The sequence below is a fragment of the Elgaria multicarinata genome, chromosome 16 (assembly GCF_023053635.1).
Source record: "Elgaria multicarinata webbii isolate HBS135686 ecotype San Diego chromosome 16, rElgMul1.1.pri, whole genome shotgun sequence".
Classification (NCBI taxonomy): domain Eukaryota; kingdom Metazoa; phylum Chordata; class Lepidosauria; order Squamata; family Anguidae; genus Elgaria; species Elgaria multicarinata.
This window is the reverse complement of record NC_086186.1, coordinates 10,590,149-10,608,882: the sequence shown is the minus strand read 5'-3', so window position 1 is coordinate 10,608,882 and position 18,734 is coordinate 10,590,149. Positions and strand designations below refer to the sequence as shown.

The 18,734-nt window shown below is 49.1% G+C and overlaps 1 protein-coding gene across 1 annotated transcript in view; it reads right to left on the bottom strand.

Annotated features, from left to right (window-relative positions):
- The window catches only part of HCN4 (hyperpolarization activated cyclic nucleotide gated potassium channel 4), a 101,587-nt gene extending 83,489 nt beyond the window's left edge, over positions 1-18,098 (bottom strand). The window contains exon 1 of the mRNA XM_063142237.1: positions 17,308-18,098. Coding sequence (XP_062998307.1) covers positions 17,308-18,098 — 791 coding nt within the window. The remainder of the gene's footprint in view (positions 1-17,307) is intronic.
- Positions 18,099-18,734: the final 636 nt, after the last annotated feature.

Here is an 18,734-nt window from a genome sequence, read left to right as displayed (position 1 = left end):
CTCTCTCTGGGCTCCACAATTCAAGAAGGACGCAGAAAAGCTAGAGCGTGTTCAGAGGAGGGCAACGAGAATGATCAGGGGTCTGGAAACAAAGCCCTATGAAGAGAGACTGAAACAACTGGGCATGTTTTGCCTGGAGAAGAGAAGATTGAGGGGAGACATGATAGCACTTAAAAGGTTGTCACACAGAGGAGGACCAGGATCTCTTCTCGATCCTCCCAGAGTGCAGGACACGGAATAACGGGCTCAAGTTAAAGGAAGCCAGATTCCGGCTGGACATCAGAAAAAACTTCCTGACTGTTACAGCAGTACGACGATGGAACCAGTTACCTCGGGAGGTTGTGGGCTGTCCCACACAAGAGGCCTTCAAGAGGCAGCTGGACAACCATCTGTCAGGGATTCTTTAGGGTGGATTCCTGCATTGAGCAGGGAGTTGAACTCGATGGCCTTGTAGGCCCCTTCTCATCCCTACCTCATCCCTTTCTCAAGGCCCCCCTGATTCTCATACCAGGATCTGTTTCTCTTCTGGAAAGACAAAAACTAAAAATGGGGGGGGGGGGAGGAAAAGAAAAGAAAAGAAGTCTCAGCTTGCACTTTTCAGCGTTAGCAGGAGACAGCAGGCATTGCATGCTCCACCGGGTAGTAAAAGTCTTGTCCCGACTTGCAAAATGAACCTGCTTGATAGGAGAAAACAACCCACCACAGGAAGTGTGAAAGAGAGATCTTCGCTGCTCAAGGGAGACGGTGTGAAGAGGGCCAGGGCCAGGAAGAGGGTCACAGACAGGGCCGGTGCTACCATAAGGCCAACTAGGCAGCCGCCTAGGGCGCAGACCTCAGAGGGGCGCAGCAGTACTGCCTTTTAATTGTCATAGTTTTATACAAATTTGCTGTTTTAAGAAAAAAACATAATAAAAGGAAGATATAGTAGTTCAGAAACTCTTCTTGAACAGCTGAATCGAAGTTGGCAATGTTTGGGGGTGGGTGGGGTACAAGTAGCTCACCTTGCCTAGGGTGCAAAATAGTCTGGCACCGGCCCTTGTCACAGAACTCGCTCTTCAGATATTACCCCCACGTTCAAGTTGCTTTGGGGTGGGTGGGTTGGTAGGTTGATAGGTGGGTGCATTGCAAAATTGGCAATTTTGTGTGGTGTGTGTGTGTGTGTGTGTTAAAGCAAATGCCTAAAAATGAACATAGCAAGTTGTGTGATACTGAGCCTGATCACAATTTATCCAGCTCAGTGCTTATTCAGTGGCAACAGACAGGTGCTGGTCCAGTGGAGGCTGGTGACTCCGATGTCAGTGGGGCAGTGAGTCTGCTCTGGGTTTCAGTCAGAACTCTAAAGGAGCTATTCAAGATGCAAATGGGGGAGAGGGTACAGAATAGAGCGCCCAGATTCTCGAAGAGGGACCACCACTTCATACTGTAAAATTTCGTTGGCGCTCCCATTCATAAAAAACACGTATATTAAGACAAAATTATGAAGAGACAAAACAAAAGCTATTTAAAAAAAAAAAGATGAAAAAAGCATCATGCAATTTAACCAGGTAGCTTTTAAAATCATCGGCTGGAATTAATGCATCTTCCAAAGGCAAAAAAAAAAGACCAATAAAGAGGATGTTAGACACATAGGAGTATAGGAAGCTGGTCCATCTAGCCCAGTATTGTCGACACGGACTGGCAGCAGCTCTCCAGGGTTTCAGGCAGGATTCTTTCCTAGCCCTACCTGGAGATATGGGGGATTGAACCCGAGACCTCCTGTGTGAACAACACATGCTCCATCACTGAGCTATGTCCCCCCACCCCGGTTAAAGAGCTCCGTATCTTAGGCATGGCCACAGGGAAGACATTTTCCAACATTCCCATCAAGTGTGCGTCAGATACGGTTGCGAAGAGCCAAAGAGTCCCCTCAGCTCATCTACAAGGTGTTGTTTCTTCTGCTTTAACACTCTTGGGCTCTGCTCTCCAAGAATTCAGTGTAGCTTTTAAAAACAAATTAAATTAGAACTCTGGAGCCCATGGACTTCCATTTATCCAACACTGGAACAGGACAATGCCAACGGAGAAAGTTGGACAAGATGTATTGGCTCCGATCCGATCCGATCTATCTCAATGGACTGACAGAGAACAACAGTGTTTGATGGTTGTTACATTATGCACTGTGATGTTTTAAAATGTACAATATTAAAAGGGACTCCGTGTGGCTTTGGGCAGAAGTGTGCCTCAGAATCAAACTGGTCCTTGAGACATCACCTCATTTCGCTGGGATGAATTCATGAATGGGCTACACTCCAAGAAGCTGGAAGCATCAGCGGAACAGTGCAGATGGGTTTTAAAAGCATCACTAGCTGCCAAGCAACTCATCTTACAACACTAGAGGGACGTTGACATCACCACCATCAAAGGCAGAAGACTCAGTGTTGCTCTGGGTCCATGAGCCAAGAACCATAGGAAACGTCCGTCTGCCAGGTCAGACTAAATGTCCATCTAGCTCACTATTGCCTACCCTACATAGCAACAGCTCTCAGAGAGGAAGAAGTCTTTAGCATCCCCTGCTACCAAAAACATTTACTTGGAGATGCCTGGGATTGAGCCTGGGACCGTCTACATGCCAAGCATACACTCAACTCCAGGGGTGGGCAACTCCAGGGCCTACACCATGGACTATTGTGGCTACGGCTAAAGGCAAATGAAGGCCAAAACTACTTCTTGGCCACAAGTTGCCCAGCCCTGCACTGCTCCCTGAGCATCTCACATTATAACTAACAGCAGCAGCAAGATTTCCATCTCAGCTTGGAGCCAAGTCTTCTACACAGACAGCTCTACCCAAGACTGAAGGAAGAGCCACCGCTAGCTTCTTCACCATGAACTAGAGAGCCCACATGTTAAACCTGCTTTTTATCCTTCTTCTGTCTATACTGCACACTTCTTTTCTTTCTATTCCCACAGCCTTTCTCCTAGCCTTCCTCTCTCTCTCCGCCCCCACTCCCATCTATCCCAGAGCTGGTGTGGTGTCAAGGATGACTATCTGTGTAGGACCCACACCCCAGCAGGAGGCCTAATAACAAAAGCCCCCTGAACCTGCTTCTCCTCTTCTCCACTGCAACCCACATGTTCACCCTCCTCTTGCTCTGGCCCAGACAATGGTGGTGCAGAGAAGGAGGAGCAGAAGATCATAGAATCATAGAATAGTAGAGTTGGAAGGGGCCTACGAGGCCATCAAGTCCAACCCCCTGCTCAATGCAGGAATCCACCTTAAAGCATCCCTGACCAATGGCTGTCCAGCTGCCTCTTGAATGCCTCTAGTGTGGGAGAGCCCACAACCTTCCTAGGTCATTGGTTCCATTATCGTACTGCTCTAACAGTCAGGAAGTTTTTCAGGATGTCCAGTCGGAATCTGGCTTCCTGTAACTTCAGGCCATTATTCCGTGTCCTGCACTCTGGGAGGATCGAGAAGAGATCCTGGCCCTCCTCTTTGTGACAACCTTTCAAGTATTTGAAGAGTGCTCTCATGTGTCCCCTCAGCCTTCTCTTCTCCTGGCTCAACGTGCCCAGGTCTTTCAGTCTCTCCCCATAGTGCTTTGTTTCCGGACCCCTGATCATCCTGGTTGCCCTCCTCTGTACACGCTCCAGCTTGTCTGCATCCTTCTTGAATTGTGGTGCCCAGAACTGGATGCAATACAGATGCCACAGCCTATTTGCTCACTGGCTTTCTGCCCATCCTGCCAAGCAAGGAGGCAGTGCCAATGATGAGGAAGGGGAGAAGGAGCAGCAGCAGCTGACAAATATACTGGTAAGAAGACAGACTCACTGAAGGAAGGGAGAAATTGAGGGTATCTTGCCAAAAGCCTCTCAAAAACACAGATCTATTCCCTGATGTAATGTTACAACACCATTGCAAGTGGTTAAATACACACACATAGCAATAAGAAGTATCTCAATCTAAGCCAACTCAGAGATGCTCACAAGATCTCAGGGCTTCCAAGGCAGGCAGGTTTTACAAGGCTGCAAAGTTCTTTGCTAAGCTCACATACAAAGGGTTTCACCAGCACCTCTTCTCTGCTGGTAAGATGGGAATGTGGGAGACGAGGGAGTCAAGGAAAATGTGAACCTCACCATGTGAAGCTAAATGTCTTGACGTCCATGAGATGGACAGCTTCAGTGAAACATGGACAACATTGGGGCACGTGGCTGATCAGGCCACAGTTTTCATTGTATAGCAAAAGGCATAATTCGTACTACGTGCTCCTTCAGATATATTTCAGCAGATTTCACATCTCTCGGTGGTCCATATCATTTATACCACAGTTAAAGGAATTTTGCAAGGATTTCTTTCTTGTCTATAGAAACAACGGACACCTCCCATATCCTCAGAACAACCACCACAATAGTAAATCCGTGACCCTTTTGTCTGTTATTTGCTATTAAACCTATTGTACTGGATCAGGGCTTTTCTCCAAGTTATAAATGATTCATCTGGGTAACTACTGATAAAGCTTCCGAAGATACACATAAATCCTGGTTTTAAAAGAAACACCAAATTCTCAGCAATGAGCAATCAACCATGCAGTTGCAATTAGACCCTAGTAACTGGTGTAGGGACGTTCTCCCTCTTCTGATGATGGCTAGGCCATTTCCCTTCTCTTTTCAACGGCTGCCTACTCTTCCCTGTGCCTATAAAAACAGGATGCAATCACCCCAACTCATAAAAGCAGGAGATTTGCCTTCCTCCTTCTTTTAAATAGCCAACATACCACTTTTAGATTTCTCCAAGTAAACAGATATAGATCACACAGAGAGATGTACTCAGTTGAACACAAACTTTTTTTTAAATAAAAAAACCAAAGCCTCCGTTTTGCAATAACCCTTAAGGGGTGCAATCCTATGTGTGGTTAGATGGGGGGGGGAGTCCTATATCTCCCAGCATTCTTCAGCCACCATGGGAGTTGTAGGACTTTTTTCTGGCTGGCTGGAGGATGCTGGGAGTTGTAGGACTTTTTTCTGGTTGGCTGGGGGATGCTGGGAGTTGTAGGACTTTTTTCTGTCTAAACATGCATAGGATTGCGCTGTACATCTCTTTTCAATTATTTCTGAAATCACCCAGATGGCCCATCTCTTGTTATGCGGGAAAGAAAATAGGTTTTGTTCGCCTGAGAGGAGAGAAAACTCCTTCCACAAGATATATAGCAAATAGCCCTGACTACTACACTCCTGCAAGAGATCTATCCATAGCTTTATTTGAACGTCTTGGTTCCTGCTTTCATCTAAACACACACACACACATATTCAAGAAGGACAGAGATCAGCAATCAGGACTGAACAAGAGAAAAAGAAAAAGACAAATGGCCAATACTGTCGGCTTAATACAGATCAGTCCTGATGTTGGAGTGCGGCTTGCAAATTTTGGCTGCTGTGCCGAGAGGACCCATATTCAGCGCATATAATAAGCTGAGCATTGATCTCATTTGCCTAATAATTTCTTCAGCTGAACCGGTGAATAAGAAGACCCAAAGCGACGCGGGACAGCCTAGCCAAGATAGCTGGTGTGGAGTGACAAGCAGGGATGCTAATGAGACTGGGGTCCCTTGCAGAGAAGCCAGTTTCTCCAACAGTTCGTGTCAAGGGCTTCAATCAAATTGCTGGCTGGAGTGACAGCCATGCTCAGCAGCTGCGCTCGGTGGCCCCATAGAGACGGCTAACGAGATCCAACCCTCACTTCATCCCTCGGCTGCCTTCTCACGCCGTCACTTGTGCCCGAGACAAGTACAAAAGGTAATGTCATTCTGCCCCCATTCTGCAGATTATCATTGGGCAGCGGGTGTTTGGTTAAGGGCAGCCACTTGCATGTCCCTGGAAAAGGAGGAAATACATCCCTAAAATAAGAGGACCCAAAGGGATGCAGGTTTGCATCAAAGGTACAATCAAGGACCTTCTGCATGCCAGGCAGGTGGGCAGCTCCAGGGCCTATATCTCCCATCATCCCTCACCATTGACTAGGGTGGCTAGAGCTGATGTAGGGTGGCCACATGGAAAGGAGGCTAGAGCTGATGTAGGGTGGCCACATGGAAAGGAGGCTAGAGCTGATGTAGGGTGGCCACATGGAAAGGAGGCTAGAGCTGATGTAGGGTGGCCACATGGAAAGGAGGCTAGAGCTGATGTAGGGTGGCCACATGGAAAGGAGGCTAGAGCTCATGTAGGGTGGCCACATGGAAAGGAGGCTAGAGCTGATGTAGGGTGGCCACATGGAAAGGAGGCTAGAGCTGATGTAGGGTGGCCACATGGAAAGGAGGCTAGAGCTGATGTAGGGTGGCCACATGGAAAGGAGGCTAGAGCTGATGTAGGGTGGCCACATGGAAAGGAGGCTAGAGCTGATGTAGGGTGGCCACATGGAAAGGAGGCTAGAGCTCATGTAGGGTGGCCACATGGAAAGGAGGCTAGAGCTGATGTAGGGTGGCCACATGGAAAGGAGGCTAGAGCTGATGTAGGGTGGCCACATGGAAAGGAGGCTAGAGCTGATGTAGGGTGGCCACATGGAAAGGAGGCTAGAGCTGATGTAGGGTGGCCACATGGAAAGGAGGCTAGAGCTGATGTAGGGTGGCCATATGGAAAGGAGGACAGGGGGCTCTTGTATCTTTAACACTTGTAAGGGAATTTCAGCAGGTGCCATTTCTATGCATGCAGCACCTGGTGAAATTCCCTCTTCATCACAACAGTTAAACTTGCAGGAGCCCTGCCCTCTTGACCAGATACAAAAGAGGGCAGGGATCCTGTTGTGATGAAGAGGGAATTTCACCAGGTTCCCTGTATATACAAATGACACCTGCAGAAATTCCCTTTCCTGGAAAGGAAAGGAACCTCTCGTGCAAGCACTTGAGTCATTGCTGACTCCTAGAGGGACGCCTGCTTTCGCTGATGTTTTCTTGGCAGACTTTGAAGTGGGGTGGTTTGCCATTGCCTTCCCCAGTCCCAGTTACCTTTCCCCCAGCTAGCTGGGTACTCATTTTACCGACCTCAGAAGGATGGAAGACTGAGTTGACCTGAGCCGGCTGCCTGAGAACCAGCTTCCGCTGGGCTCGAACTCAGGCCGTGGGGAGAGTTTCGGCTGCAGTAACTGCCACTTCCCACACTGCGCCACACGTTAAAGATACAGGAGCCCTGTCCTCCTTTTCATAGGGTCACCCTAGCGGACGGAAATCATAGGCCAAAGTGTCTGGGGAGCCACAAGTTACCCAACCTTGCTTGACTCCCTGAGCATCTCATGCATGGCTGCAGAAAGATCTCCACCTCAGCAGTGGGCCAGGCACCTATATCCACCATCGAACAAATAGCCATCAGCATCCTCCTCCTCACCATGAACTAGAGAGTTCTGCCCACGTGATAAAGCTGCCTCTTATTTATTCCCTTTGCCTTTCTCCTGCACCCTTCTTTTCTTTCTCTTCTCACAGCCTTTCACTCCCCTCCCCATCTATCTCAGAGCCAGCTTCAAGGGTTGGCATGGTCAGGACTCTGCCAAGGACCCACACCCCAGCAGGGGGCATAATGGACCTGCTCCTGCTCTTCACCATTGCAACCTGCATGTCCACCCACCTTTTGCTCTGGCCCAGGCCACAGTAGTGGTGTTACGAAAGAGCAGAAGATGCCCCCATCTACTTGCTCCTTGGCTCTCTGCCTATCAGGCAAGCACATGGCAGCAATGATGAGGAAGAAGGTGAGGAGCATGAGCAGCTGGTGATGCTGATGCTGAGAAGGTAGATGCACTGGAGGAGGGGATTCATTGAGGGTGTCTAGCCCAATGGCCTTCCAAAAGCCTGGCACCGCTCTGCCTATACCTACGGCCTTTTGATTGCAATTGGAACTGAAAGTCTCCGAGGCAGAACATTCAATGGCATGGTACTGAACTCATTTGGAATTCCTTTCTTCAGGAGATCAGAGGGCCTTCTCCTTCTAAATCATAGAATCATAGAATAGTAGAGTTGGAAGGGGCCTATAAGGCCTTTGAGTCCAACCCCCGCTCAATACAGGAATCCACCCTAAAGCATCCCTGACAGATGGTTGTCCAGCTGCCTCTTGAAGGCCTCTAGTGTGGGAGAGGCCACAACCTCCCTAGGTCATTGGGCCCATTGTTGTACTGCTCTAACAAAACTTCCTGACTGTTAGAGCAGTACAACAATGGAACCAGTTACCTAGGGAGGTGGTGGGCTCTCCCACACTAGAGGCCTTCAAGAGGCAGCTGGACAACCATCTGTCAGGGATGCTTTAGGGTGGATTCCTGCATTGAGCAGGGGGTTGGACTCGATGGCCTTAGTGGCCCCTTCCAACTCAACTATTCTATGATTCTAAAGGGTTCACGATCACCACTTGGAAGCCTTCTCCTTTCCAAATGGTTTTGCTGGGATCCATCGAGAGCTGGCTAGCATTCAGGCTTTCTAATACACCGCTGTAAGTGGCTGTAATATCTCCCATGTCATTTTAAGAGACTTTTAGCCTAGATCTGGACACGCTAGATGTTTGCTTGGGCATTGTTAATGTTGTCTTTAATCTGATAGGACATCGCTTTGAGCGCTGTATTGTTGGAAAAGAAACTCATTCATTTTTAACAAATGCATACACTCAAGGGGTGAACTGGAGGTTGCAAGGAGTGAAAACCAAGCAACTAACCATGAGAAGATCAGCTGAAGCCTTCCAAAACCTCACTTTGGTTCTGGGGTAAGCAATCATGTACAAAAAAAAAAAAAAAAAGGATTACAGGATTGCTTTATCTTGTGCAGCCTTGCCCAACCTGATGGCCTCCAGATGTTTTGGTTTATGACTCTTATTATCCCTGACCATTGATCCTGCTGGTTGGGGTTGTAGTTCAAAAGACCTGAAGGGCACCAAGTTGAGGGAAGCCTTTCCTAGTGGGTGGAGCTCCCAGTGCCTCCTGGAAGGACAGTGAAGTATGACCCATTGTACACAGCAAAGGTAAGTTGCCAGAACCTCTTGGGATTTCTCGTTGCCACAAAGACCTGGTTCACATCAAGGCCAGACAGAAATCTCCAAGATTGCCTCCTTCCCCATGATCTACTCAAAAAAGACCCAGTTAGCATCACTAGCTGTCCATCACAAATTAGCATTAAGGGCAGCTGCAGAGGGGTTCTCTGTAGTTACTCAATGGCTGAGTTCAGACAACAAAATAGGCAATGGTGGTTTAAGTAGTCAACCATTGGTTAAATAGTCAACAGTTGGTTATTGTGTTGTCTGTCAGGCAAAAACCACCCCATAGTTGACTATTCCCTTAAAATAACCAACGGAGTTGACCAACGCCCTGCAAAGTTGACTATCGGCACAACCGTTGGTTAGCATGTTCTCTGTCGGGCTCAGTGGACTCTTTTGCAGGGTTGAGTTGGCTATCTCGGCTGGCTACAGAGTTCCTGGGCAAGAGTGGCCAAAACAGCATCGGCTGCTCTGCTACAGCCAGCACAACTTTCAGAGGCTGATGGGATACCACCGGGAGGACTGAGGGATGACGGGGAGAGGGGCAGGGGCTGTGTCCAGATACAAAATAGGGCAGGGCTCCTGCAGCTTTAACTGTTGGGATGGAGGGGATTTCACCAGGTGCTGCATGCATACAAACGACACCTGATGCAACTCCCTTTTCTCTACAACTATTAAAGATACAGGAGCCCTGTCCTCCTTTCCATGCGGTCACCCTAATCTGGAGGGAGGGTTGCGGATGACGTCTGAGTAAACAAGCATATGTCCAGGTTGCGTATTTGGTTTGGGCTTCGTTTTAGAAACTGATTTTTCTTACCCTCTGGGATAGGACGGAATATAAGAGCCCTCCTGGATCTGCCGATATTCCCTTTCCCACGGGTAACAGTGAGAGGCCATGAAATGGCACAGGAGCACAGGGGACTGCATTGGTCTACTTAGCCCAGAATTGTTGACTCTGGCCTGGTTCAGATAACACACAAAACTATGCTGCTTAACCACAAAAGGTTAATGCATTCCCTTAACCATTTTGTGGTTAAGCAGTATGGTTTAGGGTGTTGTCTGAACCAGGCCACTAATTGGCAGGGGGTAACTAGGGTTCCAGCCAGGATTCCTTCCTAGTTCTACCCAGATAAGCCGGGGAATGATCCTGAGACCTCCTACTCAACTATGGATCCTCCCCTATGTCCTCAACCCTCTGCCACAATCGCTCCTCCAGCAACTGGGACCCAGAGGTACACTCCTTCTGCATATGCATGCTTTGTTTTGCTCTCATCATGATTAATAATAACCGTTGCTGACTAATTTCCCCCCTGAATTTGACTAATCCCCCCTTTAAAGCCGGCTGAGCTAGTAGCCATAATCATAGCCTGCAACAATGAATTCCATAACTTAATTACACATTGTGTTTTTAAAAAAATGTTTAAAAAGAAGAAGCACAGCTTTGTTTTAATTAACTGATGATACATTGCAGTGGATGGCCTGGAATTCTAGTGTTATGGGAGAAAAAGAAAAATCTGCTTCTTCCATGCCAAGCCTCATTTTAGAAACCTCACCTTGCCTTTTAGTCTTTGTGTTTTCTCAACTCAAGTATGCTAACTGCTTTAGTTTACCCTTATAAAGAAGGCCTTCCATTTTTGGCACTTTCCCCAACATTACAGTGTCCTTTCTGAGTGTGGGCACGCAAAGATTTACCTCCACTGTATCTGCTTTCAGTTTTGTCTCATATCTGAGCACTACACGAAAAGTGCCTCCTTCCCTGTTTTTCCAATACATAACCCCTAGGTGGCACTGTGGTATAATGGAATAGCACAATTACACACATCGACAAAAATGTTTTCTTTCACCTAAACAAAAACTGCATTTTTCCTGCTCTAAAATAACCTGCCGAAAGTGTTGTTTAAAAACAGAATCAAAACTGGAGGGTCATGGCATCATCTAAAGAACCCATAAACAACTATGACTAGTTGCATGATAAATGCCATATGTAGAAAAGCTCTTATAATAATATAAATACCAAACAAACGACTAAGGTAAGGCAATAATAATACAGTATTATCCGAAATACTGTGTCCTGCTCTGGGCATTGCAGTTTACAAAGGATATTGGCCAACTGAACTGTGCCCAGAGGAGGGCAGGAAAGATGGTAAGGAGAGAGCAAGTCCTCTGAGGAGTTGAAGAAGTTGGGTATGTTCTTCATCCTGAAGAACAGATAATTAAGTGCCAATATGAGAAAGCCATGTGGTATAGCGGTTATACTGGAGTGGGACTTGCGAAATCTAGGTTCTAGTCTCCACTTGGCTATAAAGCTCACTGGATGACTTTGGGCCAGTCAGTGAATCTCAGCCCGTGGTTGTTGTAAAGGGTAGCCATTTTCAAATGCTTGAAGGGTCATCACAGAGATGACAAAGCAAATTTGTTCTCTGTTGTTCAGTCTGGAGGGTGCCAGAGCAAAGGACCTAAACCAATGGAATCAATGGACCAGAAAGTGATTTTGACAATATTAGGCAGACCTTCCCGGTGGTATGAGCTACCTAACAACAGAACAGCCTCCTTTGGAAAAGGGCAGATATTAAGAACATAAGAAGAGCCCTACTCCATGACCTTTGAGGTTTCCTCCAACTCTATGATTCTATGCACTAGGCTGCCAGAGACTCCCATATTTCAAACTGATCACTTACTAGTGTAAATGCCAATCAAAGCAGGTTATGACTTAGCCAACTAGAACTACTCACTCTGCAGAGATCACCTTGGGAGTGGAAGTCTTGTGGTATGGATTGTATAAGGGCTGATCTGGGGAGGAGGTGGTGGAGGAAGACCAGGTGGAGATGGGAGAGTAATTCTTACCATTGAGCAGGAAGATGGACTAGGGCTGAGATTCATGTACCTACACTACTATCTTCTAGGCACTAGGCTTTCTGTCCTCCCAGATTTTATAAATATTGTAATAATTTGTGTTTAATATACACTCTTTTAATCCCTGCAATGTGGTTTTAACACTTGAACCCAATGGGGCTTTTAGATTTTGCATTGTATATGTCTGCTAGTTTTATGCTGTTGTTATTTTTACTATGATTTCATTAGGTTTATTAGGCTTTTAAATTATATAGAATGCCACTTGATGAAGTTTATTAGGCATTTCACAAATGAAATAAATGAAAAACTAAAAGCAAAGAGGAGAAAAAAGATAAACATATCCACACCAGTTTGGAAATTCCAGGAACCCAGACTTTGGTGTGTGTGAGAAAGTGTTGCAGTTGTACAAAAGAATTATAGAGAACTTACAAACAACAGCAACAACAGCAAATCAAGAGATTGCAATGTTTTAGCTCCGTACTACAATTTTGTTCCTCTTCTTAATTTGAAAATCACAGCCCAAATATATATATAGGCAAGCCTTAGGCTTATTTTAAAAAGAAGACCCAAATTAGACACATCTAAAGACGAGATTAGCATTAAAAATAAACAAGCAAACCATTCACATTTTTGCCATATCACATTGGCACAGAAGCAGCTGGGAAGCAATTTTAGGCTGCAATCTTTTGCTCGCAGAGTAGGGAGTAAGCCCCACTGAACACAGTGGGGCTTACCTCTGAGTAAATATGCACAGGGTTGATTTCAAGTTCAGTATCTCTCTAGTCAGATCATACTTCAGCTGGGTCTTTAAATGATGATGTGCTTTTAAAAAAAGAACACTCCTTGCATGCTCAGTTAGCTGTATGTTGAGGAGTTGGGACAGTTGACCACACTGATTTAAAAGGTAGAATAGGCTTCCCAGATCTCTCCATGTGTGCTAACTCAACCAAGCAGATCCCATTAATCTGGTCAGTGATCCCCAGGCATCAAATTTCTCCCTTCCCTGCAAAGCCTTCGGACAAAGTAATAGTTGTGGGTGTGTGCACGTGCTTGCGTGTGTGTTACTAATTTGCATGGTCTTCCTCCTCTTCCTTTTACCCTCATAACAACCTTGTGAAGTAGGTTAGGCTAAGAGTCATTGGCCCTGTTCAGACAACACGCTAAACCATGATGGTTAAGCATTTTGAGCTGAACATTGGACTCATTCAGAAGACACCTTAAACCACGGCTTTAACCATGGTGAATAAAGCAAAAAGCCTTATTCACCATGGTTAAAGCCATGGTTCTCACTACCACAAGACGTAGTGATGGCCAACAATCTGGATGGCTTTAAAAGGGGGTTGGATAAATTTCTGGAGGCAAAGGCTATCAATGGCTACTAGCCCTGATGGTTGCGTGCTTTCTCCAGTATTCGAGGCAATAAGCCTGTGTGCACCAGTTGCTGGGGAAGATGGGTGGGAGGGTGCTGTTGTACCATGTCCTGCTTGTTGGCCACTGCGTGAACAGAGTGCTGGACTAGATAGATCCTTGGTCTGATCCAGAGTGGCACTTCTTATGTTAAAGCCGTGGTTTAAGGTGTCTTCTGAATGAGGCCCAGCTTTCTGGCTTAACCACCATGGTTAAAACCATGGTTTAAGGTGTCTTCTGAACAGGCCCTTTATAGCTTACCATGTTATGTGAACCATGACTTAGCATGTTGTGTGAACCATTCCTAACCATGGTGGAAAGGAAGAGGAAGAAAAGGGGGTGGCAGAAAGGGAGAAAAGGGGCAACTCACCTACTTTGGGCTCTGGTCCCACCCACTGCTGGTTTTGACCCCACCCACCCCACTGACATACAGCCCCCAACAGATTGCCTTCAAGGGAATGAGGCCCCTGGTGGAAAAGGGCCACCCACCCCTGGCATAGAGAATGTCAGAGAATAGAGAAAATAATCAAACAGAAGGCAGACACTCCTTTCCTTTCGTTCTTTCCTGAAGTTTCTGCTTCATTGCTAGCATTTTAAATAGGAACATTTATTTGCAAGGCTACTCTTTTTTGCAGCTCTAATTAACAGCTAAAGGTTGCGTCTCAGCTTTCAGTAGATCCACTGTTAAAGATCGGCGTGTTTCACAGATTGAACCTGTGCAATCTAAAGGAAGCACCACTGAGCTTAATAGAACTTACTCGCTAAACAAATTTCGCGCAGGATTGCGGCCACTCCGATCCTAAGAAATGGGGTATTGTGCTATGTACTGTGACTCTTTGGTGTGTATGATGGACGCACTGCCATGATTTGCCACTGCCCCACTGCCCACACACGGGACGTGAAGGCTACAGCCAGCCCTAACATTAGGCAGAGTCAGGTGGTGGCCACAGGCAGCAGATGCTGGGAGGGGGCAGCAAAGTATTGGAAGAGAGAGGTGTGGTCCTTCCGCCCCCTAAGCTGGCCTGCTGCCTTCTGGCATGGTGGGCAATGCCATCCCATTGCCAATGCTGAAGAAAGATTCAACAGCTAGTCTAGCAAGCCTTTGCACATGGAATGGGAGTGGGTGCCATCTTGTCCTCCTCAGGCAGGAAAATGTCTTGGGCTGGCCCTTGCAGCAGTCCTCCCCTATTGCACATCCCTCAGTAAATGGTATTCTAAGGTAGGCTGCCTCTGAACATGGAGGATCTATTGAGCAGGCCTGCCTAATGGTTCCAGATAGAATTATCTTTGTCTAATCCCTTTTGAAAGCCAAGTGAAGTACCAGCCATCTATCTGCACACGCAATTGCAGGGAATTCCATTAATGTTAATTTAATTACACGTTGAGTGACGAAAGGATGCTTTTTGTCTATCCTGCATTGCCTGCCCATCAATTTCCATAAAGTAACCCCATGTTCCAGCGCTTGTGGGAGAGACAAGTGGGAGAAGCAAGGGTGACCCTATGAAAAGGAGGTCTGGGGTCCTGTATCTTTAACAGTTGTATAGAAAAGGGAATTTCAGCAAGTGTAATTGCATGTAGCAACTGGTGAAATCCCGTCTTCATCTAGTTAAAGCTGCAGGAACCCTGCCCCCTTGACCAGAAACAAAAGAGGGCAGGGATCCTGCAGCTTTAATTGTTGTGATGATGAGGGAATTTCACCAGGTGCTGCAGGCATACAAAGCACACCTGCTGAAATCCCCTTTTCTATGCAACTGTTAAAAGATACAGGAGCCCTGTCCTCCTTTCCATATGATCACCCTATTTTTATAAACCTGAATCAGCGCCCACCCAACCCCCACCTCATCTCTGTTTACCCGGCCCAAATGCTTTTCCTCTTTATTTTCTGCAAAGTTATTGCATAAGCCGGTTGTAATTAAAATTAACACAATAAAGACCTGGCTCTTGATTGCACTAAACCGTTTCTTATTGATTGCAACATTTTGCATATTCGGAAACAGAAGAAAGTCTGCCAGCTACCAGCTAATTCGGAATGTTCCTTGGCACAACCGGCCCCTCCTCCGTCACCCTCTGCGGCTGAGTTACTTGAAAGAAATTAGCTATGAAGTTAATTCATTCATCAGCTGCCGCCACTCCCGGACCTCCCCCTCTGACCCCCGCTTGGTGAAGTTCAGACAGCTTTTCTTGCAATAAATAAAGGCTTTAATCCACCCTCTCTTTAAAACTGGAGCTTGAGAGAGAGAGAGAGAGAGAGAGAGAGAGAGAGGTGCCAGGTACATGGCATATCCTTAGTTTCAATGGCGCCATCAGGTCAGGACTTTAGGGACACGTCCAGGGCCCCAATCAGCAAAACTGTCCCCAAATGAAGCAGGGCTGATATGCCAGATTTGGAAATAAGTAGCATAATGTACATCTAAAGACACACCCCCCTCCGCTGCCACAAGACTATTAATTCCAGGATCTAGAATGACCTAACTGCACCAATGTCTGGTCTTTAATTCAATGAAACCGTCTCCTTCGAGCAGCAAGCCTGTTCGTGATACAGACATAGACATCCCTGGCTAAAGATGCTGCAATATTAACACCTATGCAACAGTAGGAGGAGTAGGAAAGGCCCTCTTGTCCTGGATAGAAAGCTGCTGGTATGTTTGGAGGAGGAGGGGGCTCTTTCGCCGGCAAAAAGGAGGCCGGCGGGTAGGTGGGCGGCAGTGAACATCTCACCCAGGCAAACAGCGGGGGGGGGGGGTAGCTGATTGCCCGGCGAAGGCGCCAGGCGCGGCAAGTCTTCATCCCGTCCCCGCGAGGAGCCTCCTCCTCCTCCTCCTCCTCCCCCTCCTCCGCCGCCTCTTCTTGGGACGCTTAAGGTAGGGTACACATCATCGATTTCGGGACGCCCCAAAGCGCCTTCAGGGCGTCCCGAAGGCTATGTGTGGATCTGCCCCTACAGTACACAGATGAATCCGTAGCTGCAATCTTAGTCACACCTGCGTCCAGGTGTCACATATTTACTCAAAAGTACTTCCCATTGAGTTCAATGACGATCCTTCACAAAAACAAACCAACACTCAAACCAATGAAACAAGGAAATACGCCCAAGTTTGCAACATCGCAATGGAGAGCAAGTACCAGCAAACACTCACGCTTGACGCCTGAGTTAGCCACCCTATAATCTGACTGCAGGAGTCATTCCCTTTGCGGTTGGTGCATCAGGTGTGAAAGGGGGGGCGCATTTTGCAATCATCTCATTCCTTTGAGATCACATCATTGTTTCGATACTACAGGGCACATCTGAAGCTGCCTTGGGCCCCTTGGCCCATCTAGCCCAGTGTTGTCAACACGGGCCGGCAGCAACGGCACTCCAGGATTTTGCGCAGGAAATGGAGCTCGAATGGTTTGAACCTGGGACATCTTGTGTGCAAAGCAAGGGCTCTCCCACACTGAGCCATGGCTCCCCTCCCATCATATAGAGAAAGTACAATATATAACTTAAACGGTGACCACATGGAAAGGAGGGCAGGGCTCCTGCATCTTCTAACAGTTGCATGAGAAAGGGAATTTCAGCAGGTGTCATTGCATGTAGCAGCTGGTGAAATCCCCTCTTCATCTAGTTAAAGCTGCAGGAACCCTGCCCTCTTTGACCAGAAACAAAACAGGGCAGGGCTCCTGCAGCTTTAAAAGTTGCGATGAAGAAGGGATTTCACCAGGTGCTGCAGGCATACAAAGGGCACCTGCTGAAATTCCCTTTTCTGTACAACTGTTAAAAGATACAGGAGCCCTGCCCTCCTTTCCATGTGTTCACCCTAATAAAGTGTGTATGTGTGAGAGAGAAGGGGGGAGAAGGGAAACAAAGTTTAAGGTGTTTGCGTAAAGTTTTGTGGCATCTCCAAAGAGAGATCTCCCCCGCCCGCCCCCAGCACTGATGGGAAACTAAGCACTTGGGAAACTAGAGTCCAAAGTTACCTGTGGCTGGTGAAGAGGTGGCCGTGGGGTGGGGTGGGGTGGTGGGAAGCAGAGCTCGCCCTTCCCCGCCCCCGCCCCCGCCCCCGCCCCCGCCTCGCCTCGCTTCGCTTGCCTTCTTACCTGAAGTCGCTGTACGGGTGGATGATCCAGAACCCGGCGGACTTAACCCTTTCCTGCTCTCGCTCCACCGCCTTTTGGCTCCCGAACATCCTCAAGGAGAATTTGTTGACCCCCGGCTGCAGCATGGCCCCGAACTGGCGCTGCATGAAGCCGGCTTGGCCCAGCCTCTGCTCGTCGTCCGGGGTGATCTGGTCGCCCCCTCCTCCTCCTCCTGCGGGACCCCCACCCGCTTCCACTTTGATGAAGGCGGCGGCGGCGGAGGAGGAGGGCGGCGGCGCGTCCGGGGCAGGCGAAGACGGGCAAGGGGACGAGGCCGCCGCCAAGGGGGCTCGCTCGGCCTCGGCGGGGCTGGCCGGGCTCGGCTCATCGCCGGGGGAAGCGGCGTCGCCTTCGCTGCCGATGAGGCGCCGCTCCTCGCCCGAGTCGTGCGGGTGGCGGCTGGCGAGCGACGACAGGCTCCCCTTGAAGCGCCGGCAGTCGCCGTTGGTGCTGCTCTTGGAGCTCGGCCGGCAGCCGCCCGCCGCCGCCCCCTCCGCCGGGCCCCCGACGGCCTCCCCGCCGCCCGGCCGCGAGGGCTCGCCTGCCCCGTAGCCGCGGGCGCCCCCTGGCGGCGGAGGCGGCGGCGGCGACGCGGGCAAGGGCTGGAGCCGGATGCTCTTGCGACGGGCGTCCTGGCCGCCACCTCCGGCCCCGTCGTCGTCGTCCTCCTCGTCCATGATCGAGGCTTTGGGGCCGGTCTGCTGCGGGAGGCTGTACAGCCGCTTGCGCATCGACGGGGGCAGCCTGTCCATGGCCGCCCGCCTGGCGTGGGAGGGGGCGGGAAGGAAACCGGGAGCCGGGGGGGAGGAGGAGGAGGAGGCAGCGCGCGTGGACGAGGCCGGGGGGGGGAGGGGGAGGCGTGGAGGTCGGCGCCCGGGGGGAGGGGGGCTCGGGCTCCCCTCCTGCTCTCCCCCGCCCGCCTTCAGGCCACCGGAGTCCTCCTCATCTCCTCAGCCCAAGCGGGACCACCGGGCCAGGCTCCTGCCTCCGGGCTGCATCCAGGGGGCGGCGATCTCGCAAGGGGGCGGCCGGAAGGCGGCGGCGGCGGCCGGAGGGCGCCCCCCCTCGGGCCCCAGGAAGCCCCTTCTCCGCCGTCCTCCCCGCCTCGCTGGAGTCCCGCTGGGCCCGCGGGCCCCCTGCCCTCTGCCCGCGCAGTCCTCCGCGGCCAAAGCAACAGCAGCGGGCGGGCGGGCGGGCGGGCGCCGGGGCTTCAGCGCCCGGTTTCCCCTCGGCTGCCCGGACATCTCGGCGGCGAGTTCCAGATGCAAACGTGCGGCAGCCGCTCCTCCGGGAAAGCAGACATAATAACCCTCGATAATAATAATTTATAATAATTAATAAATAATAATAATAATAATAATAATAATAATAATAATAATAATGAGAAG